Source organism: Erinaceus europaeus, chromosome 3 (assembly GCF_950295315.1).
Source record: "Erinaceus europaeus chromosome 3, mEriEur2.1, whole genome shotgun sequence".
Classification (NCBI taxonomy): Eukaryota; Metazoa; Chordata; class Mammalia; order Eulipotyphla; family Erinaceidae; genus Erinaceus; species Erinaceus europaeus.
Window position 1 is genome coordinate 155,236,446 of NC_080164.1, and position 26,377 is coordinate 155,262,822.

Sequence of the window (26,377 nt, forward strand, 5' to 3'; positions counted from 1 at the left end):
AAGACAGAGACACACAGCTGCAGCCCTGCTTCACCACTCATGAAGTTTGGTGCCTGCAGGTGAGAACCTCAGTTCTTGCACATGATAACATCTCACTCAACCAAGTGAGCCACCTTCCAGCTTATTTATTTATCATCACCAACATTATAACCGGGACTTGGTGCCTACATGGCAAGTTCACCAATCTTGAACCAAATCCATTCCCTCCCCCAACCCCTTATCTTTTGATAGGATGGAGAGAAACTGAGAGGGGAGGTAGGGAGAGAGACAGACACCTGCAGACTTGCTTCACCAATCATGAAGCTTCCCTGCTGTAGGTGGAAACAAAGGCTTGAACCCGGGTGCTTGTGCACAGTAATGTGTGTGCTCTACCAGGCCGAGCCATCTCCCAGCCCTCCAATTTTCTTGTAATCATTTTAGAGATCTAGAAAATGAGGCAAATAATGACAAGTTGTGTATGAAAGGTTCATACCTGGTAAAAAAAAAAATGGCAGATCTGGGCCGTAGATGAAGTAAAATATAAATTATTTTACTTGATTTTAATGAAAGTGATACAGAGAGAAAGAGACACAGAGAGCACTACTCGATTCTGGCTTATGGTGGTGCCAGGGATTGAGCCTGGGACCTGAGCCTCAGCAAGAAAGCCTTCTACATAACCAGTATGCTGTCTCCCTGGTTCTGATCACTGATTTCTTTATCTAGGTAAGTCATCAGCCTTCAATTCAGCGTGAAAGTAGGCACAGTAATTTCTCCCTACTCTAAAGTGGAAATCACAAATCCAGGTATCAAAAATTCTAGGAGTGAGGAAGGTACATGGTGTCTGGTACTGTGAAAAACAAAGAAAGAAAAAGATTTTTTTCCTGTGTTGCCAGGGTCCTGCACATACAGAATTTCACCATTCTAAGCCACCTATTTTTTAAAGGTTTTTAAAAAAATATTTATTATTTATTGGATAGAGACAGAGAGAAACCCAGAGGGAAGGGGAAAATAGAGACAGAGAAAGAGAGACACCTGCAACACTGCTTCACCACTCATGAAGCTTCTCCCCCTGTAGGTGGGGACCAGAGGCTTGAACCTGAGTCCTTGCGAATTGTAACATGTGCACTCAAGCAAGTGCACCACCACCAATCAAGCCAGCTTGATGAGACAGAGAGAGAGGCATTGAGGGAGAGGCACCACAGCAGCAATGCTCCACTGAGTGTGCTGTCGTATTCCCACGTTATTCTGGGGCTTGAGCCTGGGGTGCGCCAGTGGCATGGCAATCTATAAAATGGGAGGTCCCCTCGCCATGTGCTTCCCCTCCTCTTTTTGTTGCCATACCTCCAGGGCAGCAATGGGACAGGTGGACGCGAGGTACAGGTCCTGAGCCAGGTTGAAATCATTCATGAACATGGCCAGATGCCCTGCCAAAAGGCTGTAGTCCTCTATGCCCTGTGAAGAAAAAGCAAGTTTTCACGGAACGAAATACAGGAATTTATCTTCATCTTTTTTAAAGGCTGCTCGGTAGGAAGTAGTGATGTTCTAATCAGTCAGCTTGCTGATGAGTTAGCTTCAACCGACCACAGAAATTTTTAAAAGTTTGAACAGACAGTAAATGAATATTTTTCAGCTGGAGCAAGAAAGACAGGGGGTGGGGCAGCGGGGAGGGGGGCAGAGAGAAAGAAAAGAGAGTGGGAGAAAGAGAAGAGAGTGAAAGAAAGACTAACGTTTCCTTCAGTGTGGTGGGGACCAAAGTTCGAACCCGGCAAAGCAGCACACTATCCAAGTGAGCTACTTCAACGACCTAACAGCATCTGAAACTTAATCTGATAATTCTCATCAAGTTCTCTTTACCTTTATTTGCTCTAGAGACATGACCATGGCCACATTTCCTATTGTCCTATAGACGTGGATCGCATACTCTACTTCCATGTGATGGAGACAAATTTTGGCCAGTTCATCCCAGGAGTCTTGGTCATTCAGAACCCGGCACATTTCCCACGCATCAGCGAACCTAGGATTTGAGTACAGAGGCATACACAGGTCTCTACTTGTTCCTATTAGGCAGTTTTGAGATTACGTCGGAATTCAGGTTATGTACATTAAATTTGAAAAGCATTTCAACCTGTCATTGTCATTTGCATGTAGTGAAAAACTATATAAACTTTCCTTTTTTTAGGGAGTTGGGTGCTAGCGCAGCTGGTTAAGCACAGGTGGCGCAAAGCACAAGAACCGGAGGAAGGATCCCAGTTTGAGCCCCCAGCTCCCCACCTGCAGGGGAGTTGCTTCACAAGTGGTGAAGCTGATCTGCAGGTGTCTATCTTTCCCTCCCCGTCTTCCCCTCCTCTCTCCATTTCTCGCTGTCCTATCTAACAATGGTGACATCAACAACAACAATAACTACAACAATAAAAAAAAAAAACCTTTCATTTTATTTATTTATTTATTCCCTTTTGTTGTCTTTGTCTTTTTTATTGTTGTAGTGGTTATTATTATTGTTATTGATGTTGTTGTTGGATAGGACAGAAAGAAATGGCGAGAGATGGGGAAGACAGAGGGGGAGAGAAAGATACCTACAGACCTGCTTCACCACTTGTGAAACAAACCCCTGCAGGTGGGGAGCCAGGGACTTGAACTGGGATCCTTACACCGGTCCTTGCTCTTGGCGCAGCATACGCTTAACCCGCTGCACTACTGCCCGACTCCCAAAACTTTCCTTTATATATAGACATGTTTTTAAATTTCTTTTACTTATAAGCATCTACACTGTGTAACAACCTTTTGTTATTTTAATCACTTTTGGCTTTAGTTCACACACAGATGAAAATTGCTTTTGTTCTCACAGAAGGCTAGTAAAATCAGTAGGTCAAAGCTAGTCAGCTCTCTGAGTGGAGAGCAGTCACCTGTTGGTCCATGGATCTATGGACTATCTGTAACTGTTCTCCATGACAACAGATCACATCACTGGAGTAGTCGTGATAGAGAACCTGTAGTCCACAAAGGCTGAAATACTAACCACTTAGCTCAGAACAGAATAGTTTTCTGACCCCTGGTCTAAAACATGGTGAGAAATGCAAACTTCTGAGGAAACCTATATACTAACACATTATTATATCATTATTATATTATATTATAATTATATTATATCATTTCCACAGGTATTATATCATTTCTACCCAGCTGTTTTTTTCCATCCAACATATATATTTTCAAGCACCTGTTATATGCCAAGAAGTGTGCCTGGAACCAAGATATAAGGCCTGACCACTGGATCTTGTATATAATCCTAACTGGTGAAGGTGGAAGAGATAGTAAGTCAACAGATGACTATTAAGCAGTGTGATAGAGGTAATTTGAGTCTTTACACCATGTGCATCTTTGTGCTTACTGCTTGGCTTAGATTGATTCTCTCACTGAACTAACCTACAGCTCTTAACCACTGTCCTTTATGTGGAGGACATTTCTCCTTTATGTGGAGTCCAAGGGAGTTGGGTGGTATCACAGTGGGTTAAGCGCACATGGTGCAAAGCAAGAAGGATCCTGGTTCGAGGCTCCGGCTCCCCACCTGCAGGGGAGTCACTTCACAAGTGGTGAAGCAGGTCTGCAGGTGTCTATCTTTCTCTCTCCCCGTCTTCCCCTCTTCTCTCTATTTTTCTCTCTGTCCTATCCAACAACGACGACAACAATAACTACAACAATTAAAAAAAAAAGATAAGGGCAACAAAAGGGAATAAAGACATAAATAAAAAAAATAATAATAGAAGACTAGTTCAAGTCACTGAATGATAAGTGAAAAGTGTTCAGGGGGGTCGGCAGTAGCACAGCGGGTTCAGCACACATGGCACAAAGCTCAAGGGCTGGTGTAAGAATCCTGGTTTGGGTCCCTGGCTCCTCACCTGCAGGGGAGTCACTTCACAGGCGGTGAAGGAGGTCTGCAGGTATCTATCTCTCTTCCCCTTTCTGTCTTCCCCATCTCTCTCAATTCCTCTCTATTCTATCCTTCAACAACAGCAATGGCAACAACAATAATAATGACAACAATAAGGGCAACAAAATGGGAAAAATGGCCTCCAGGAGCAGTGGATTCATAGTGCAGGCACCGAGCCCCAGCAATAACCCTGGAGGCAAAAAAAAAGTGTTCTAATCTACTATGTATACTGCATGCTGGCCCTGAGGTAGCCATCTGAAAGGCCTCCAGTCCACAGTGCCAGTGGTGGTGGTGGTAATGCAAAGAGAGGTCTGCTAAAAGAAAAAGAAAGAGGAGTTACTACATACAAAGATAGGGGAAGATAAGTCTCAGAAAAGAGAGTCTGTCCCAGGGCAAGGAATCATGAACACATGTCTGGTCAAGCAGCTAGTGAAACACAGAGGAAGCCTAGGAGTGGGATCAGATGAGGTTGGTATTAAACCAACAAGTGCTAGATGTATGATGAAGGCAGTAAGAAGCAGGCATTTCTTCTAAAGCTAATGAGAAGGCACTGAAAGCTCTTCATCAGGGGAATGAAGGGAACAGACTCCCATTTTTAAAGCACAGGGGCGGGTGTTGGGGGCAGGAGATGACACAAAGGACATAAACACAGCTCACAGGCAATGTGTGCCTCTGAAATTACTTGGTCTAATTCTGCCAAGGCAACTGCAGGCAGGACTAGATTTTCAGTTAAGTGATGATGTTTAAGTTGATAAATTGATATGGCCCCAGAATAACATCATATCCAATATAATACCACAATATAATATCCAAATAGCCATGGGCAGAAAAATGGTTCCCCACCTCTGCTTGAAAGTGTATGAATAGGGCCGGGTGGTGGCACACCTGGTTGAGCGCACATGCTACAATGCGCAAGGACCCAGGTTCGAGTCCTGGTCCCCACCTGCAGGGGGAAAAGCTTCACGAGTGGTGAAGCAGTGCTGCAGGTGTCTCTCTGTCTCTCTTCCTCTCTATCCCCTCTTCCCTCTTGATTTTTGGATGTCTCTATCCAATAAATAAATAAAGATAATTTAAAATATATATATAAAAAAGAAAGTATGAATAATAGATAAGGCTGTCAGCCTTATGGGCAGCGAGAGTTGTTAAGTACTGGCTACAGTGTACATCCTTCCAAGTAAGGACTTGAATTATGATGGAGGAGTACATGAAGACACTGTGTGTCTGGGTGTGTGTGTGTGGGTATGTTCTTGCATGTATGCTCACATACATATGGATGCAACCAGGGAGAAAAGCAGATGATGACTTGTTTAAACTGGGCCAGCCTGAGAAACTCAGAGACCCCAAGCACATAGAATAGAAAGGCAGCAGTAGATACAGGTTTAGGATGAAGATAAGAGGCTTGAACTCAGCCTTCTAGAGCTGATCATGAAGGCATTAAGTCGAGGCGATATGCTCAGAGGATCAATTAGAGTGAGAAGAGAAAGTTCAACAGGCTTGAGGAATAGCATTATTTCTGAGATGGTCAGAAGAATTAGACCCACAAATCACAACAGTCCTGAAGAGGTAAGAAAAAAAGGCAAGATGAGCTATCGGGCACAGCAAAACCAAACTTCTCTATGAGCAAAGTGGGACATTCTAGAAAAAATTAGGTTCCAGAAAGGGAAGCTCAAAGCAGAATCTGACTGAGTTTGGAGTATGGCACCAAAGTAAAAGTCTCTGGGTGGAGGGTGAGGGTAGATGTTCAGTTTCACTGAGCAGGGGGAAAGGGAGATTGGGGAGTGACACAGACTTTGGTGGTGGGAATGGAGTTCATATACACGCCTATTAACTTGTAATCTCATAAATCACTATTTAATTAATATGAGAGGAGAAAAATGGATTGAATGTCTCAAACTTCTTGATGCATAGACTATAACTGTGAGTATATATATTCCTTCAATCTAAGCACCTAAAGACTTCAAACTGGTAATCAGATTGTATTTTAATAGTAGGCTCAAATTGTTAATACATTTCTAATAATGACTTGTTCTTTGAAATATTAAATCTCCTAAAAGCTTTGACCAGGGAGAAAAGAAGCAACTAGTGGCTTTACTTTATAAGCTGCAGCTGTATGTAAATAGCGTAAAAGGACATAACTTATGGTGAGGTCTGGTATGATACAGTAACTGCTAACAATGGGATTTTCAAAGTTAACCCAATTGCCAAATAATTTGGTGACAGCAATAACTATCGCCTTCTTAATCCGTTAGACAGCAGGAACCTCCTCCTTTCTCTAGAGTCCACATTTCTCCCAGGCCTGGCACCTCTAGGGTGGGGCTCACTTTCCTGCATGCTTCTCCCAATTCATACCAACTGATACTGCATCTGTTGATCCCAACCTAAGCAACGCAACCAGTAACCACCTCAGCATGTTGTACTTTGGATTATGTCCAGAGACATCAGGCGTGGAATGTCAGCCCTTCAGCTTCATTACTCTGGTGAGACCTTTCCTAGTTCATAGGACTCCTTAACTCCATTTCGGGTGGTGAACTTCTTAACAAAACCTCAAAACCTAGATGTAGTCCAGGGCCCATGAGATAGGGCATATGTACAGGTATCTCTATGTTAGGGGAAATTCTATACCTTAAGGCAAAAGTGCACAATAGTTTGCAGTGAGTCGATAAATGCAGCAAGCAAGTAGAAAGACTTAAAAGACACCTTAGGGAGTCAGGCAGTAGCGCAGCGGGTTAAACGCAGGTGGCACAAAGCACAAGGACCAAGGACTAGCCTAAGGATCCTGGTTCGAGTCCCTGGCTCCCCACCTGCAGGGGATTCTCTTCACAAGCGGTGAAGCAGGTCTGCAGGTGTCTAACTTTCTCTCCCCTTCTGTGTCTTCCCCTCCTCTCTCCATTTCTCTCTGTCCTATCCAACCACAACAACATCAACAATAATAACTACAACAATAAAACAAGGGCAACAAAAGGAAATAAAATATTTTTTTAAAAGACACCTTAAAGTACCTAATAAAACAGTTCCTACTTAGACCTAGATACCCTCCTCACCTACCTCCTATTACATGTCCCTTAATCATTCCAAAGCCAACCTTGTCAGACAAAGGAAGGACTACAAAAGCTGAATAAGAGCAAGAGACTGGCATATTTTAATGAGGCTTCTTTAGTCACTACCAGCCCACCCCATCACCTGGGGCTCTAGTCAGGGAGTCCTGGGTTTCCCACACAGATATGATGGGCCTAGGTCTCTAACAGATCCCTTTCACCACTGTCACTGGATATTCCATCAGGAACAACATAATGGATCCCTTTGTGGGATCCTACAGGACCTTGCCCTCAATGTAGATCAACAATGATAGAGACTGTTCTGTTCTCCAAAGGGAGGTTGGGCAATATGCTCTACCTACTACCCAAGGAAGATGGGTCCTGAAATTAGTGCAGCCTGGAATGTTCCTAGCTGTGACCACAGAATTTGAGCTTAGACCTACAGGGATGCAGAGGTTACATAGGCTCCTGTGCTGAATGTGGGCCCCAGATCAAATTGATGGGGTTTATAGTTAACAATATTTATGTACTTTCCCTATATTTGGGGGCTACTTTCTTCCCTGATCCAGATTTCTAGCCCTTTTTCCAACTATGACACCATCTATCTCTCCAGACAATAACTTGGGTCCACCTCTATATTAGATATCAGGTGCAGGCAAAAACTAGTAAAGTCATGGGACTCTTGGAATATATTTAAAATAGACCTACTAGCTTTTTCCAAAATGGAGACCCCAAATCTTGATCTGCAATATTCTTGCCTTTAGGTTCATGATTAGTTAACAATTTGTTCTGTTTTATATCTTTTTCAGCCACCAGGTTCCAGATGCTACCATGATGCCAACCTGACTTCCTTGGGCAGAGGACCCCATCAATGTGTCCTGGAGCCCCACCTCCCCAGATCCCTGCCCCACTAGTGAAAGAAAGAGACAGGCTGGGAGTATGGATCGACCTGTCAACGCCCATGACCAGCGGGGAAGTAATTACAGAAGCCAGACCTTCCACCTCCTGTATCCCATAATGACCCTGGGTCCATATTTCCAGAGAGATAAAGAATAGGAAAGCTATCAAGGGAGGGTATTGGATACAGAGTTCTGGTTTAGAAAATATTTGGAAATGTACCCCTTATCCTATGGTCTTATCAATATTTCCATTTTATAAATAGAATTTCCAGCCTTTAAGTTCATGATTAGTCAACAATTTGTTTGGCTCTATATGTCAACTCTTTTTCAGCCACCAGGTTCCAGATGCTACCATGATGCCAACCAGACTTCCTTGGGCAGACAACCCCACCAATGTGTCCTGGAGCCCCGCTTCCTCAGGACCTGCCCCACTAGGGAAAGAGAGAGACAGGCTGGGAATTGTGTGGAGTTGTACCCCTCTTATCCTAAGGTTTTTGTCAGTGTTTCCTTTTTATAAATAATTTTTTTTAAAAGATTAGGTTCACTGGACTTCCACAATTAACAATGTTACTTGAATGATCAGCAGCCTTCGTGTTCTAGAGGACTTTTCCTAAAGCGCCAACAGTACAGCAGAACATTCTTTTTTTTAAGTTTTTTTATTATCATTATTTATTTATTGGCTAGAGATAGCCAGAAATTGAGAGGGAAGGGTGGGGGAGAGAGGGAGAGAGACAGAGACAGAGACACTTGCAGTTCTGCTTCACCACTTGTGAAGCTTTCCTCCTGCAGGTGGGGACCGGGGGCTTGAACCAGGGTCCTTGCACATTGTAACATGTGTGCTCAACCAGGTGCACCACCACCCGGCCCCCAGCAGAACATTCTTTAGAATTTATACACATCCTCATCTTCGTTATCATATCTAATCCCAACAGTAGTTCTGTGGCACAAAGGGCAATACTGTTTGCTCCATCTATTATAATTGGGCTTCAACATTAAATCACAAAAGCAAAAGAGAAGCTCCAGGAGAAGTGTCAAAACCTTACCTTTTCAGCATTAAAGTCTGTATCAGCATTTGTTTCCGGTCACTAGGCCCCACATCCTTTACATTGTCAAGGAAGTCATGGGTGCAGAGATAGATGGTGTTTATCTTTCCACTCTGCGTCTGACAGGTCAATTCCCCATTATACAACAGCAAAGGTTTATGAGAGAAGGGGACTTTGGTGCCGCCAGCCAAAATAACCTTGGAGCCTGTGGGAGAAAGCAGACATCTTCATGCTGGGAGCGGATATCACAAGTAGCTGAGAGAAATGTTTTCCGTTCACTTCAATAAAATTTCCTTTATCAACAAAGGCACAACAGGGTGACGATGTACCTTGTATTGTGTCCTTGTGAAAGACGTAAGTGTACACCTTATCGTCATCATAAGCAATAAATACTCCTTTATCCATTGGCCAGTTTTCCCAGAGAACTCCTTTAATGGTTGGTGAAAAATCTGGAATCTCATAGGTGGCATCATTGACCTATAAAATAGGATTACAGAATTGCGCCCAAGCTACAGTTTAATCATTTTCATTTTTCTTGGTAGAAGCCTGACTGCAGCCTCAGCTGGCACAACTTACCAACCCATCTTCATTCAGCCCCATCACCTTCCAACCACACAGGAAACTACCGTTCTGCACCCCCATACTAGAATTGACTTGAGACCTGAAGCTTACATAACAAATGAAGGGTTTGTTTTTTTTCACCTAAAATTTGGCAAAGTTAGTGGGAAAACTATAAGCCTAAACACAGAGCTTCAAGAAAAAAGGGTTGAAGCTACCCCAAATGAGGAAAATCTGAACTATGAGCCCACTTATATTTCGAGAGTTATTAATAACACTGGCTATGAAATGCTCCAATTAGAGTAGAGACTAATTAATTCACATATGACTTTAAACTTAAATAAATCCCCTGGGGTATGCTTTATTTCAAATATCTCTCTATAATGAAAAACATAAAATTATTGTTTCAAGTAACATGTTAAAACTTATCCATAGAAGCAGGCTAGGAGATGGTTCGCCCAGTATAGAGTGGACTTTGTCATGTGCAAGGGCCCAGGTTCAAGTCCCTATATTCCATGTGAGAGCACCATGTAAAGGGGAAATTTGAAGAGGAGGATGTGATGCCTCTCCTTCCCTCTCTCTTCCCCCTCTTCTCCTTTTACTTCTCACCCTACCCTTTAAGTTCCATCCAAGTCTAGGCAAAAGACATGATGTCAGAGTAGACAGAAAGGGCAAGCACAGAGTAGAATTTGGACTGAGTGTGGGGTATTGCACCAAAGCAAAGGACTCTAGGAAAGGAGAAGGTAGTGGGCAGAAGGTGCCTTAGTGTTCTGGTGCAAGATGGTGGAAAGGGACCTAAACTGGGGGTGAGAATGCCGTGTAGACACATATCACAAGGAGATGAGAAATGGTACCCCAGGCCAATAACTATTATATAAACACATTAGCCTGCCAACAATCAAAATACCCCATGGAAACCAGTTATATATGTAAGAAAGAAAAAAAAAAAGGTCAAGGAAAGAGGCAAGTGAATGAAAGGAAGAGAAAGGAAGGGAGGAAGGAAAGAGGCACGGTAAGGGCAAGGAGAGAGAGGGAAGGAAGTCTTCATTTTTAGAAATATACGGTGAAGGGGAAGTTGTCTTCAGTGAATACTAAGGAGAAGACAGGCACTCAGAGGAAGGTTATTTAGCATCAGCCCAAGAACAGCCATAGTGAAGTGTGACCAAGAACATACTAAATTATTAACTGTACAACAAAAGCAGAAACGGTAAAATCCAAGCATTACAAATTTTATCAAACCCCAATTCCTTTTCCTGAATCTCTTCAAAACAGGTTAAGAATGTTTAAAAATAAGGATTAACTAATTCTAAAAATGGTCCATTGGGCTGGTTAGATAGTATAATGGCTATGCAAACTCTTTCATATTTGAGGCCCTGAGGTCCCAGATTCAGTCCCCAGCACCACATAAGTTGGAGCTGAGCAGAAGTGTCAACAAACAAACAAAAAATACCCACATCTAACCCCAGAAAAAATTTTCTTTTGTGTTCAGGATTTTTTTTTTTTTTGGCCTCCAGGGCTATCTCTGGGGCGTGGTGCCTACACTACTAATCCACTGCTCCTGGAGGCCATTTTTCCCATTTTGTTGCCCTTGTTGTAGTTGTTATTGTTGTTATAGCTGTTGTTGTTGGATAGGACAGAAAGAAATTGAGAGAGGAAGGGAAGACAGAGAGGGGGACAGAAAGGTAAGACACCTGCAGACCTGCTTCACCACCCGTGAAGCAATCCCCCTGCAGGTGGGGAGCCAGGGACTCAAACCCAGATCCTTTGCTGGTCCTTGTACTTTGCGACACGTGGACTTAACTTGGTGCGCTACCACCCAGCTCCCCATGTTCAGAACTTTTAAGGAAAGAGAAAGATCAACTGGGGTGAGCAGCTAGACAGGGTACAAGCCTGTCTTGTCTAGTTGATTGCAAACTCGGAGAAAATACACGGGAATACTATTCAGCTCAAGGTTTAAGTGGACCAGAGTAACTATTTTTTTTCCAAACAACTGACATTATTACAGATTTCAAAATAATGGGAAACGTTTTGTTTATGTAAGTAGTAAAGAAATTATTCACAACCATAATAAAATATTATAACCTTTGGCACAGTTTAAGAGAAAATGATCTTATATGTGAAATAGATATTTAAAAATTTTTCTTCATATATTGCATTTTGAAAAAGCATTCAATTTTTTTTATAGACTTACTGGACAGTAGACAAATCCTTCACTTTTTTCATCAATGAAAACTAATCTGGTTCCATTTGGGTCAGGAAAAATCTTTTTCACACCAACAAGATGTCGATACTCATTAACAAATTGCCAATCTTCAATGTAGAAATACTGAATAACACCAGTCTAAAAAGGAAACCCAGTCAGAGAAATAGAAAGGATGGTCAAGGAAATATTGACTTGCAGCATTTAAGTTGAACATCCATCTTTATATGAAGAGTAAAAAAGGTTATTTGTGTGTATATATATATATATATATATATACACACACACATATATATACATATATATATATATGTATACACATATACACACACAAACTTTTTTTTTTTTTTTGGTTGTCACTTGGTCCTCACTGCTCCAGCACAAGTTTTTCAAATAGAAAAGGGGGTGTAGGGGGTCTGGTGGCCAGTGGTGCACCTGATTTAGCACACATAACACCAAGTGCAAGGACCAGGATTCAAACCCCCACTCTCCACTTGCAGGGGGTCTGCTTCACCAGCAGACTATCTTTTTCTCCCTTTCTTTCTCTCCCCATCCTCTCTCAATTTCTCTGCTGAAAGTGGTAGACTTGTAGTGCCAGCACTGAGCCCCAGTAAACCTTGGTGGCAAAAAATATAAAAATAGTAATAATGACAATGACAGAGAGAAAAATGCCACAGCACTGGGGATGCCACCCTAGTAGGGAAAGAGAGAGGCAGGCTGGGAATATGGATTGACTTGCCAACGCCCATGTTCAGCAGGGAAGCAATTACAGAAGCCAGACCTTCCACCCTCTGCATCCCACAATAATCTTGGGTCCATACTCCCAGAGGGTTAAAGAATAGGAAAGCTATCAGGGGGAGGGGATGAGATACACAGTTCTGGTGGTGGGACCTGTGTGGAGTTGTACCCCTCTTATCCTATGGTTTTGTCAGTGTTTCCTTTTTATAAATAAATAAATAAATAAATAAATAAATAGAGAGAGAGAGAGAGAGCAGTGGCCCAGGAAGTAGCATAGTGGATAAGGCCCTGCACTCTCAGGCATAAAGCCCCAAGTTCAACTCTTGGCATTACATATGTTAGAGTGATGTTCTGGTTCTCTCATAAATACTTTTTATTTTTTGTTTGATAAAGCAGACAGAAATTGATAGGGAAGAGTAGTACAGAGAGGGACAGAGAAAGAGACACACCTGCAGATCCACTTCACCAATCATGAAGTTTTCCCTTGCAGGTGGAGTGAGGATCAAACCTGGGTCCTTGCACATGGTAATGTGTGTGCTTAACAAGGTGCGCCTCCTCCTGGCCACCCACAATGAGTCGAGTTTTATTACTGTAGTCAATGTCATATTCAGAGGTATAGGGTAATACAATTTTTTGAATCAGCACAGTGAAGTGAAATTCATTATTCAAGTCATGTTACTATTTACTAACAGCTTATGAAGTGCAGGTACTGGAGATGTAAAGGTAAGGGTCTGTGCTTGTGACATGGCTACATCTCTTTATGTTGTTATAGATAGGGGCTTCATGACTCCAGACGAACTTTTTTCAGATAGACAGAGGCTGAAGGAGAGAGGGTAAGACACCACCATAGCTTTGCCCAGTCCAGTGGGGCTGGACTCGGACCCCAATTAAAACTTCAAGGAACTTAGATGCATAAATTGAGGCTTAGAGCGGTTAAGCAGCATCGGGTAAGCAATGAAAGTGTTATTATGACCAGATGCCACTAAAATGATTTATAATCACAACAGCACTTGATACTAGCAAATAATACTACCTAATGCTTTACAGATACATATTCATAGTATGTGGTTATAAATCTAATGTTTGTATCGTATCTAACAAATCTATACTACAAAGTAAAGGTAAGACCCCTACAGTTCATCTTAAAGATAATGCTACGTACATCTGTCCCATAGATGAGGAAGTCACCAGTCAGTGCGTGACACAAAATGCGGCACTTCTCATCCACCGGTGGGAAAAGTCGCGTCTCGCGTTCTTCCTGAGCATCCAACATTTCACTTTCTATCTGAAACGTAAAGGGTAATAATGGCTCATAGACTTGAGTAAGCCTGGTCTTCAATACCTAGAAGTGGAGGAATGCCTGTTTCTTAAGCTTGGCTAAAGATTCAGACTCACAAGACTCGCACAGGTGACTTTACTCAGAGAGACCCAGCAGGAGGTGCAGCTTGTCAGCAGGGCACTTCAGGCTGCCCTCTGTAGTAGGCTGGCTCCCAGCAGGCCCTGCAGCCATCTGGTGGCTGATCCCTTTGACTTGCCAGAAGCATAGAGCCAAGGAACAGATGCAGGAGATGCCCTGGTGTAGAAACTTTTTTTTAAAAAAATCTAATCTTTACTGGATAGAGATAGCCGGAAATCAAGAGGGAAGGGGGTGACAGAGGAGGAGAGAGACAGAGAGACACCTGCAACACTGCTTTACCACTATCTCCCTGCAGGTGGGAACTAGGGGCTCAAACCTGGGTTCTTACACATTGTAATATGTGCACTCAATCAGGTGCACCACCAAACTCTTTGAAACAGACCTACTAGCTATTTTCAAAACAGAGACCCCAACTCTTCATCTGCACTATTCCAGCCTTTAGGTTCATGATTAGTCAACAACTTGGTTGGCTTTTTATATGTTAACTCTATTTTCAGCCACCAGGTTCCAGATGCTACCATGATGCCAACTGGACTTCCCTGGGCAGACAACCCACCAATGTGTCCTGAAACCCCACTTCTCCACAGCTCTGCCCCACCAGGGAAAAAGGGAGACAGGGTGGGATTATGGATCGACCTATCAACACCCACGTTCAGCAGGGAAACAATTACAGAAGCCAGACCTTCCACTTCCTGCGCCCCATAATGACCCTGGGTCCATACTCCCAGAGGGTTAAAGAATAGGGAAGCTATCAGGGGATGGGATGGGATATGGAGTTCTAGTGGTGGGAATTGTGTGGAGTTGTACCCCTCCTGTCCTATGGTCCTGTCAGTGTTTCCATTATATAAATAAAAATTAAAATTAAAAAAAGGACAAGCTCTCTCTTGCCCACATCTCAATAGGCATATCTGCACAGCTGCCTACAAGTGACGAGGTCAACATACTGCAGAAGGCCCAGAGGTATGGCTTCCCCACTGAGCTTTTACTTATTTCTAGCTACTTCTTGATGCAGTTTACCCCCATGGGGTCCTTTTTAACACAAGCAAAATTGAGATTTGCATGGCTGATACTGTGCCAGCTAGAAAATTTACTGAACATACACAATGGAGCTGACTTTGTTAATCCTTTATCCACACTGGCTTTCTAGCTAGTCTATACATATCTGTTTCTGACCATAGTCTCCCCCTCCACTTTTATTTTTCCTGAAGGAAGAGACACTAAGGCACCAAAGCTTTCTTCAGTGTCACAGTACCCGCGTGCCTGGGTCTGGTGCACAGCACAGCAGGTGCCTTCCCAGGTGAGCTACCTCAATAGACCCAGGAGCAGAATTCTTGGTAATCTTGGCTGTTCAGTTCCCCGAGAAGACCTTTGGAACATCAAGATCACACTTACCAAATGTAACTGGACTCTGCCTTCAAAAAGGGCCGCGGCATAGTCGGAATGGAGGCAAACACGAGCTACTGTCCCCAGGTACTCCACATCTTTCAGCTTCTTAATGGCTGCAGCATTAACGGAAAACATGAAGATATAAATTGCATTATCTTATGCAAAGATTTGCAAACAGTTTTTAAAGGTGTCCCTTTGCGAGGATATTCTGATGCAAGAATTTTTGTTAGCCACACTAAAGAAAACCCTAGATGAATAAAAGCAAAATCAGAGAAAATAAAATCGCATGAAAAACCATCAAAAACTATACCTTAGTGACAACAGGTTTACTGGTGTAATCCATCTGAGGAGAATACCTGAGGATGTCTGATTTCTTGGGAGGAAATAAGTGGAGAGGGAGGAAAGGGTAAGAAAAAAGAAAAAGAAAAAAAAAAGCAAAAGTAAAGACTAAGAGGCAGGGGGCTGGGTGGTGGTGCACCTGGTTGAGTGCACACATCACCATGCATAAGGACCCAAGTTCAAGACCCTGGTCCCCACCTGTGGGAGGGAAGCTTCCTAAGTGTTGAAACAATGCTACAGGTGTCTCTCGTCTTGTCTCCTTCTCTATCTCTCCCTCCCTTCTCAATTTCTCTGTCCTATCAAAATTAAAAGAAACAAAATTTTTAAAAAGAGGCAGGAGGGAAACATTTAGTAATTAGCTACTAGCCTGAATAGTTCCTAACAAAGTCTTTGTGCAAAGGCAAGCATACATTTTACTGCATTTGATTTTCCTCAAAGCTCCCTAAAAGCAGGAAAACCTTCAGATGAATTTCTCAGATGAATAAATCAAGGCTTACAGGGGTGAAATAATTTCTCTACAGTCATCTTGCTGAAACAGCTAGAGGGAAATCAGAATCCAGGGCATCTCCAATTCTAGAGCTGATATTCTGCCCACTGTACTATGCTGGCTCTACCACAAGAGGAAAAAAATAAAATCTTTCCCCAAATTATGCAAATACTTCAGAGGATTCAGAGAATCATATCAGCTATAAAAGAGATAGCTGAACGGGGGAGAGGAAGCATAAGAAAATTTCAGTGTTTCCGAAACAAAAATGACAGAAATTACATGCAGGGTAAGCAAGCAACAACTGGAGCTCAACTTGCCATTCTCTCCGAGGACATAAAACCAAGCTCGGTTGTTCATCCCCACAGCCAGATGGTAGAGACCGACCGCTATGAAGCTGGGTTCCACGTCAACAGAAATTGTGATTGGTGGCTCCTATCAGATTAGAAAAGTAATAGTACTAAGTCAACTGCTAAAACTTGGTTTAACTGGTAAGTACAATTTAAAAATAATTGCATTGTCCATACTCCTTCAACAGAGTTGACCACTGTGACCTCAAGCAGGGAGGTGAGGCATGCAATCCTTGTGCTGCAGGTGTCCCCGAGGATGGGGAGTTTGGTCAGGAAAACATGGAGTGAGCCCCTCTGGGTAGACACGGCCAGCAACTGGCCATCATCCGTCCAGGACAAGGTGTCCAACCCTGAAAAATTGATGTAATAAAAGATTATGCAAAAAAAATCAAGCAAACAAGCAAATATTTTCACTTAAACTGCCTTGAGGGCCTTGCAATGTTTTCTTAATGGTTTAAATCATCTCTGCTTAGACTAGGAAATTCACCATGGGTTAGCATGGGAATAGAAATAATTCATTCAATTCTGACCTAAAAAGTGAATACCAAAAAATTTAGATTTCTACCAGTGGAACTGGCATAAAATTCACTATAGATCTTTGGATGAAAATAAATTCATAACCTAGTGAAGGAGTATGATGCAACACAATGACTAAAACAAGGAGGCTGGCGAGCGTAAGGACCTTACCATGTGCAAGGACCCAGGTTTAAGCCCTTTGTCCCCACCCAGAAGGGGAAAGTTTCACAGGGAAGCAGTGCTACAGGTGTCTCTTTGTCTCCCTTTTTATCTCTCCCTCCCCTTCTCAATTTCTCTGTCCTATCAAATAAAAATAAAATAAAATACAATAAGGCAGTAAAAAGACTACCACCAGTAGTGGCGATTCATCTTGGAGGGACTGAGCCCCAGTGATAACCCTGGTGGCACCAGGTATTTGAATTGCCACCAGGGTTTTTTTTAGGGAACTCTAATGAAGAGTGTTAATCGTATTCATCCTACAATGAATGCAAATCATGTAACATTACTCTCTGCATTTGGAATGATAAAGTGGCGATCTGATTCAGAAAAAATCAATACCTTTATTTTCCTCATCCAGGTTAATTATAGCATACATGTCTTTTAGTTCTGACAAATCATGAATTTTAATGCTGAAAAATAAAATGAAATATTTTTAAAACATAGATAAATTCTTTGTTTACATTTATAGCTTTATAACAGACTGGTGATCTCAGGGGGGAAAAGGAATATATAAGATAACACTATGTTATGGCAAGAAAATATCAGAATTTCTAATAAACCATACTTTATCTTTGGAAAAATTATAGGGGTAGGAGGGAAGGGTTGTACCTGGTATAGTTCTGTTGTTCAAGAACAAGGTTTACATTGTCCTGAAGAAAAATGAATGTGAAAATCTCCTCCTCGGGAGCATTAGTAAGATGAAACAGGTTTCTCTTTGCCATTTGCCCCTCAAAAGTAGTGTCAGTCACTGTAACATGAAATTGGTTTCCTCTCTGCAATGTGCTCACGCAAACGGCCTCCACCCCCCAACCCATTTCTTTCATACAAGAAGAAATGAGGCACGGATTTTACTCAGCGTTGTATTTCTAAAAATACAACTTTCCAAGCCAGTGAAATGGTTCACTGGATGGTTTACAGCTTTGCTATGCCTGTGACCCAGGTCAGAACCTGGCCCCCACCAGGCTAAACAAAGCTCCAGTGTTGTCTCTCCCTCTCTCTCCCTATCTTTAATATATATACACATACACAAAAATTACAACATTCTTATTTTGGTGTAATTTGGAAGGTTATTATTTTTGGGGGGATGGTTATTTTTGGAGCCTGAGAATACAACTACCACTAATTTATATGAAATAATTTTGAGCATTCCCAAACTCACAAATCATGTAGCAAGTATTGCTAGTAAGAATGTTCTACTTTCTGACAGCAAGGAAAAACCTGTGTAATAGAGCATTCAGCTGGAATCATGACGTCTAGGCTCAAAGCTTTGAAAAGGGGGCTGTATCTTTGCATCACAGGCTTCTAGGGAAAACAGGAAGTTAATGCAAATGAAAGCTATGTAGCACAATGATGGGCCTAATAGTTGGGTATTTCATTCCTTCTTATACCTCATAGTTGTAGTGTTCTATTCCTTCTTATACCTAATAATTGTATTTCTTTCCACCTTGTTGCCTTTGCTCTTGATTCCCTCCCTCCTAACTTCCTCCTTCATGAGAACTTTTATATAATGCTTTTATATAATGGATCCACATGCAGCATTTGTAAGAAATAATTCAGAGATTCTTTGGATCCTTTACAGTCCTCCGGTAATATCCTGGAAAACTGTAGTAAAGTCTAATAGGATATTGATCTTGGTATGATCCATTTTAACCTTATTCTGAGGTTCCCAGTTCTAGCTCTGTGTGCAGATGTGTGTTTAATTCTATACAATTTTATCATGTGAGATTCCCGAGCCCCACAGCCACAGTCAGGATACAGAGAGGTTCTGATCATCACTACAGGGATGCCTCTGCCGCCCTATTGTGAAACACACTTTCTTCCTTCTCAGTCTTTAGCTACTCTATGCTTTTTTTTTTTTTTTTTTTTGCCTCCAGTGTTATCGCTGGGGTTCGGTGCCAGCACTATGAATCCACTGCTCCTGGTGGCCATCCCCCTCCTTTTTTGTTGTTGTTGGATAGGACAGTGAGAAATTGAGAGAGGAGGGGAAGACAGAGGGAGAGAAAGCTAGACACCTGCAGACCTGTTTCAATGCTTGTATAGAGACCCCCTGTAGGTGGAGGAACCCGGGGCTCAAATGGAGATCCTTGAGCTTTGTACTATGTCCACTTAAGCCAGTGCGCCACCACCTGGCCCCCTATTCTATGATTTTTCATGCTTATCACTATAGGCAAATCATAGAAATAGTACGCAGACTTTGGTGACTGATTATGGAGGAACGGGTTGCACAAGGTCCTGAGTTCTATCTCCGGCAGCATATGTCTGATTCTTTCTCTCCTCTTTTCTAATAAATAAAATCTTTTAAAAAAAAATTGAGGTATCAGGAAACATGGGAAACAAAACCAGTCCCTCCTCTCTCCATTCCTCTCTGTCCTATCTAACAACGATGGCATCAATAACAACAATAACTACAACAACAACAATAAAAAAAAACAAGGTCAACAAAAGAGAAAATAAATAAATATAAAAAAAATTTTAAAAAGAGAGAGGCAGAAAGATAGAGACACCCTGCAACACTGCTTCATCATTTGCAATGCTTTCCCCCTACAGGTGGGGAACAGGGACTGGAACCCAGGTCCTCAAGCAGTGTAACATGCATACTCAATCAGGTGTATCACCACCTGGCCCCAGCATTTTTTAATTTTAACTTTATTTGATTGGACAGAGAATTTGAGAGGGAAGGAGGAGAGACATTTGTAGAACTGTTTCACTACTTGTGAAGATTTTCCCCTAGCAGGAGGGGACTGAGGGCTTGAACCTGGATCTCTGTACATGTAACGTGAATTTAACCAGATGCGCCACTCCCTAGTTGCCTTCCACTAGTGTTTCAGATGAATCCTTGTTACCACTGCTACTGCTGCCCCTGCCAGGGTGAGATCACCTGATGGCTGCAACATCAAAGAAAAAAAGAAAGGGAAAAAACAAAACAAGCTGAAGGCTTTCCCCAACTCTTAGGTGCTAGGGTTTCACTTTTTGCAATTTAAGCCAGAAATAAAGGACATTTTCTCAGAGCCCTGTTTGTATTCTGGTATCTATCAGTGGGTTCTAGGCTATCTTGAAATGGCTGAGAGAGATGAAAAGACAAGTGGGATATTGATTCATCGCTGCTTCAGTGTTATTTTAAGTTTTGGTCTTCTCCAATCTACCTGCTAATATTTACTTTTCAGCGTCTTTAAACAGTTATTTCATGCCTTCTGTATTCAGTCCAAGAGACAGGGCAGAGAATGCCTACTCCACATTACCCATCAAGAATGTGATCCTGTTGTGTCTCCTAGACACGAACCATGGGGAGATGAGAGGTTGCACGCCTATCATGTTAAAGACTATACTGTATGTGGTCCGGGAGGTGGCACAGTGGATAAAGCATTGTATTCTCAACCATGAGGTCCCAAGTTTGATCCCCGGCAGCACATGTACCAGAGCGATGTCTGGTTCTTTCTCTCCTATCTTCCTCATGAATAAATAAACAGGGAGTCGAGTGGTAACGTAGCACGTTAAGAGTACGTGGCGCAAAGCGCAAGGACTGGTGTAAGGATCCCAGTTCGAGCCCCCAGCTCCCCACCTGCAGGGGTGTCGCTTCACAGGCGGTAAAAGTGGTCTGCAAGTGTCTATCTTTCTCTCCCTGTTTTCCCCTCCTCTCTCCATTTCTCTCTGTTCTATCTAACAATGACAACAGCAATAACAACAACAATAACTACTACAACAATAAAAAACAAGGGCAACAAAATGGAAAATAAATAGTAAAAAAATTAAAAATAAATAAATTCTTTTTAAAAAGACTATACTGTAAACCATTAACCCAATAAAATAAAAAATAAATAAGTAAACAGGTCTTAAAAAAATTGCTATTCAAGGCTGATTTTCAAGGGTATTCCATTTAAGATTTTTGTATTTAGTACATATTAATGATTTTAGGTTTTTCCCTATTAAAAGAAAGCCCAAACACTTTCAACTGCAAACATGTTCTAAGAAGACAAGAAGTACAACTGACAGGTTCATATTAGTCATCAGTACCTTGCTGGCTCTCTTAAATGTGCTTATGTAGGCTTTCCTAGGAATCTGGAAGTATAACTTACCAGCTATCACCACAGGTAGCGGCTTTATTAATGGTCTGTGATATTGCAATACTAGTTAGACTATCTTTATGATCACAAGTCTGAATGATCTCGTCCCCAAGCTCTCGAACATGAGTGGAAACCACCACAAAAACACCACGTGAAAAACCAATCATGATGTAGCCGTTGCCATACCTGTAACAGCAAAGGCAGTGCAGTGTTACAGAGGCAGGTTAGTTCCGTACACTTGAAACTTTAGGCCAAAAGGGGGGTGGCTGACTATTGGCAATGCAGTAAACAAGCAAATAGTTTACAACAAGAGACTATAACTTATCAAGAAAACATGCTAGGTACTAAATAGTGTTTATATATATATACACATATATACACACACACACATATATATATACACTAAATCATAAAATGTAGTCTAGAAAATGTTAAGAAGTACAAGTGAAAATGCTACATACAAAAATTAAGTATCATAATTAGTGAGAAAATACATATACATGGGGACATCTTTCTGTAAAGAGCTTTTTGTACATACCAGCTATAGCAGACAATGGTGCCGTAGCGCTGCTGAAATTCTAGATCAACTGGGTTATCTGGGTCATTCAGATTAAAAAGAAGCAAAGCTTTCTTACCAACGACCACACTTAACTGCCAAAAAAGATTAAGAGGTTATGAAATTAGTACTTCATAAAAAGGCCAATAAACAAATCCAAGCAGCACAAACCCAATCTGGGAAAACAGCAAGCCATCTCTTAAATGCTGTAATGAGTGATGAATATGTATCTCTACTAACTAGCTAGCTGAGTAACATTTTACTAACACATACTTTGGGAGGGATCCCTGCCGTTCCACAAATCCTTGTACATGTACATATAAGTAGCTGGGTGAAATAACTTCAACTTTATTTTACAAAACATTTTATTTATTAGCTAGAGACAGAAAGAAATTGAGAGGGGAGACAGAGAGAGATGGGGAGAAAGACAGACACCTGCAGCACTGTTTCATCATTTGTGAAGCTTCCCCACTGTAGGTGGGGACACGGGGGCTTGAACCTGGATCCTTGGCCCTGTAATATGTATGCAGATGTGCCACCACCGGCCCCCAATTTTTTTGTTCTGTACTCATTAGAGTACGGTACAAAAAAGGAAAGCTAGTCTAACATTGTTGCACTGAGATAAGATGCAGCTGGAGGACAAAGTCTCCCATTCTAATAGGCATCCTGATTTTGAGCCATCTGAGATACCAAGTCCACACCCACATTAATAATCTAGCTTGGTTTGTTTTGTTTTTAATGCAGTGCCAGAGATTGAACCCAGGGTCACACATCCACTGTGTCACTTGTCTCTCGAGGCCAGTTTTTCTTTTTATGTTTTTTGGAGGGATGGGGGATGAGAGGACGGAGCAGGAGAGAAAGGAAGATAGCAAATTACTACTTCATCATCTGTAGAGTTCCATTTGTTCTTGTCCGTAGCACTCTCACATAGTGTTGAGAATCAGGCCCAGGACCTCAGGCACAGACAGCACTTTGCTCACTACCAACTCCCTGGTTCCCAGCTTGGCTTCTCTGCCTATATTTTTCCAACACCTACCTGCAGGCCAATGGTCAATAGCTAGACTATATTACTCACATAAGTCAACACTTAACTGTAACTCTCAGTGAAGGTAGTATTGAATTAAGAGTTGGGGAGAACATATATTACTGATTTGGGTTCATCAAGGATGACAAACACATATATAGATATACAGACATATATATACATAGGCATATATGGATCTAAAAAGAACACTTTGATACATTTCCTTAATTTTCAAATGCTATTAATCATGAGGCAATATCAACCCAATAACAGCCCTTTAATAAAGAAACTTCACTAAGTATATTCATGTTGATTATGAAAATCAACCATGCTTTTGAATGTTAAACTATGGCAGGGGAAAATGTACCAAAGGTATTAAATAAAAAAACTACAGTTTCCAAAGAGCCAGGTGGTGGTGCACCTGACTGAGTGCACATGTCACAATATGCAAGGACCTGGGTTCAAGAACCTGGTTCCCATCTGCAAGGGGAAAGCTTCACGAGCAGTGAAGCAGTGCTGCAGGTGACTTTATTTCCTCCTTCCCTGTCAATTTCTCTGTCTATCCAATAAAAACGAGCAAACAAACTACAGTTTCCAGAGCTCTGCACACCACATGTAACTGACAGAAAGAAAGAAACAAACAAACATAGAACTAAGTTTTTCTAGTCAGAAGGGTCTTTCCCTTCATTGCTACTGCTACAGAAAAGCTGAAGAGAAAGGACTCCAGGGAAGGAGGGCGAGGGTTGGGTTTGAGAAGAGCTGGGGGTTCTGGGACATGATGATGGAAAAGGATCTATATTGAGTGAGAGAAGGTCTTGCAGACAATGGAGAAATGAGAGGTTGTACTTATGGGTCAACAACTATACTGTAAAAGCCATTAACCCCTCAATAAAGAAGAAGAAAAGAGCAGAGCAATGCCAGCTATCCTAAAATAAGGAAGCTGCTCTCATTTGTTGTGACAGAGAGCCAGCAACAACCAAAACATTTGAGCCCAAAAGGCTGGGACTTACCTCTGCTTAATAAATAAGACTTAATTTATTAATCACTATGGACTCTGAAATAGTATCCTGAACAATAGCATCAGAACTATGAGGGCATGGATTTGATCTCGAATCCTTACTGTGTTTTCAGTAGGTGCAGTTCGCTCATCGATCTTCATCGTGGAAAACTGCATGTTGCTCGGCTCTGATCGCAGTGAGGTCTTTGAGGGTGGAAATACTGTGTGAGTAAATCTAGTACCTGAATTCATTCAGTTAGTCAAACATGTAGCTTGTTTTGTTGTACGCTGGACCAATAACCCGAAAATCCCACTGCTTCAAACATCTAGAAGTTCAGAATACAAATGGAACATGTATCTCATCCAATGGGTGGATAGGCTTGAAAGATGGTTAGGGCAGTGGCCAAGGTCCACTAGCAAGGACCAAACTGAAAACTGAAGTGTACGCAGAAAGGGGTGCTGCAACTCTCCACAGGAGCCCACAGCGGGCGGCAATGAGCCCCTTTGACTTGGGTGGGACTTTGGGTCAGAAAAGAAATGCTGAAAACATTCTTTTCAACTCAAAGACTTTCCCTTCTATACCCATTAAGGTGACTTTCAAATTTATACACTGAGCGTCAGGGAAATCGCACACAGGACTTGTAGGAGAGGTGTCCCTTGTTCTATCGCCAGCACCACCAAATGATGAAGCTGGGCATTGCTCCAGTTGAAAAGCAAAACAAATCAAATTTGTGCTTTGAATAATCTAGTGGCTCTCTTCAGTGTCTGATAGAAAGAAATCCAAAATCCCTTCCCTGGCTGCAAAAATTTCCACAGATAAGCCCTGATGAGTGTGTGCTCACACAGCCTGGGAGGTGGCACAGTAGATAAGGAACTATGATTCTCAAGCATGAGGTCCTGAGTTTAATCCCTGGCATCATATGTGCCGAGTAATAGTCTAGTACTCTTTTTCACTGACAAATCTAAAAAGAAAAAAAAGAGAAAGAAAAGAAAAGGCATTGAAAATTAGAAACAAGTGATCCGGGAGGTGGCACAATGGATAAAGCACTAAACTCTCAGGCATGAGGTCCTGAGTTCAACCCCCGGCAGCACATGTACTGGTGTGATGTCTGATTCTTTCTCTCTTTTCTCCTATCATTCTCATTAATAAATAAATAAAATATTAAAAAAGAAAAAGGAAAAAGAAAATTAGAAACAATGCATCAAAATTAAAGAGATTTAAAAACAGAATCATCAGAGATAGATAAAAATAACTGAAGGCATTGAAAAACTCAAAGCATACACAGTGGAGAATAAAATCCAGCCATCTATTTTAAAGAAATTCAACTTCCTTCCCAAAAGTAGTGTAATCATTGCAATAAAAACCTCAATGAGACAGGTAAACTTGGCAAATTTCTAAATAGATTCAACATATGTTTAACAGATACTCCAAAAGATCAGAAAGAGGCAAAAGGTAATATTTAATGAATTAAGGATTAAGAGTTTTCCAGAAATGATAAAAGACAACAATGCTCAGATTCAGGAAAGAAGATGAGACCTCATCAAGATAAGACAAAAATCTACACAAATAATGATCTCATCTGCTGAACAGCACACTGAAACAGTACATCTAACTCTAGAAGCATACTTTTTACAGGTCAGAAACAAGAAATAACTATCTTGTATGTAAATAATGGCTGAGTGTTGATTTCTTGTGATGGTTTGTAGAAAAATATTTGAGGACTACAGGTTGATTCAGTGGAGAAAGAAATACCAGTATTTACTGATGATGTCTACTATGGATACTTTACCGAGTGTACTCCATGTCTATCAGCCTAGTTCTAAAGGTAACTGATACATAATCATCCAAATGAGGTTTCTGGGAACAATTTACATTAATGCTTGACTGATTTTCCTTAAGAACTGTTGTAATCAAGTTATGTTCTTTGCTCAACATGATGGAGTACGTCTATCTTTTTTTTTATAGTTATTACAGATGGGAGAATTTCATGTGAAGTAGAGAGGAAGAGAGACAAGCCAGAACACTACAGCAATACATATGATGCCAAGGATAAAGCCGGGTATCTCAGGTCTGAGAATCCGCTGCTCCATCAATTGAGCTCTCTCCCCAGCTGCAGATATCTATTCTCTTCTTCAACCTGACATACTACCAGAGCACTGCTCAGCTCTGGGTTATGGTGGTACTGGGAACTGGGACCAGAGAGCCTCAGGCACTCAAGTCTTTGTATAACCATCATGCCCTTAACCTTATTTTCTACGAATTCTCGAAGTCCATTATATTCAGCCTGCCCAGTCTCTAACAAGTCACGAACTTTAATAAGTTTTTCCCATCTTTGTTCATGCTGTTCTACTTGGACTGAATGACAGAAATTGCTAAACATTTTGTGATAACCATCAGAATAAGTTTTAGCAGAGTCTTAGGCAGATCAAATTTGTAGTGTTACATGTGACCATATGGACAGAATTTATTTATAGGATGTGAATGGGAAAAAAATGAATCCATCTTCTAGGTACAGTAGTTTATAAGATTTTTTTTTTAAAAGTAAACTATTTTATTTGACAGAACAGAAAGAAATTGAAGGAGGGGGGGGGATAGAGATGGGGAGAGAGACAGAGGCACCTGTAACACTGCTTCAAACTTGTGAAGC

General features: G+C 41.5%; 1 protein-coding gene across 1 annotated transcript in view; it reads right to left on the reverse strand.

The window, feature by feature from the left end:
• WDR19 (WD repeat domain 19) overlaps nt 1–26,377 on the reverse strand; it is an 83,264-nt gene that overhangs the window by 33,643 nt on the left and 23,244 nt on the right. The window contains exons 7-19 of the mRNA XM_016187999.2: nt 23,853–23,933; nt 21,691–21,803; nt 21,165–21,338; nt 17,431–17,501; nt 16,534–16,706; nt 16,327–16,441; nt 15,190–15,296; nt 13,543–13,665; nt 11,634–11,783; nt 9,214–9,361; nt 8,885–9,089; nt 1,834–1,993; nt 1,321–1,431 (exon numbers count right to left, since the gene is read on the reverse strand). Coding sequence (XP_016043485.1) covers nt 1,321–1,431; nt 1,834–1,993; nt 8,885–9,089; nt 9,214–9,361; nt 11,634–11,783; nt 13,543–13,665; nt 15,190–15,296; nt 16,327–16,441; nt 16,534–16,706; nt 17,431–17,501; nt 21,165–21,338; nt 21,691–21,803; nt 23,853–23,933 — 1,731 coding nt within the window. The remainder of the gene's footprint in view (nt 1–1,320; nt 1,432–1,833; nt 1,994–8,884; nt 9,090–9,213; nt 9,362–11,633; nt 11,784–13,542; nt 13,666–15,189; nt 15,297–16,326; nt 16,442–16,533; nt 16,707–17,430; nt 17,502–21,164; nt 21,339–21,690; nt 21,804–23,852; nt 23,934–26,377) is intronic.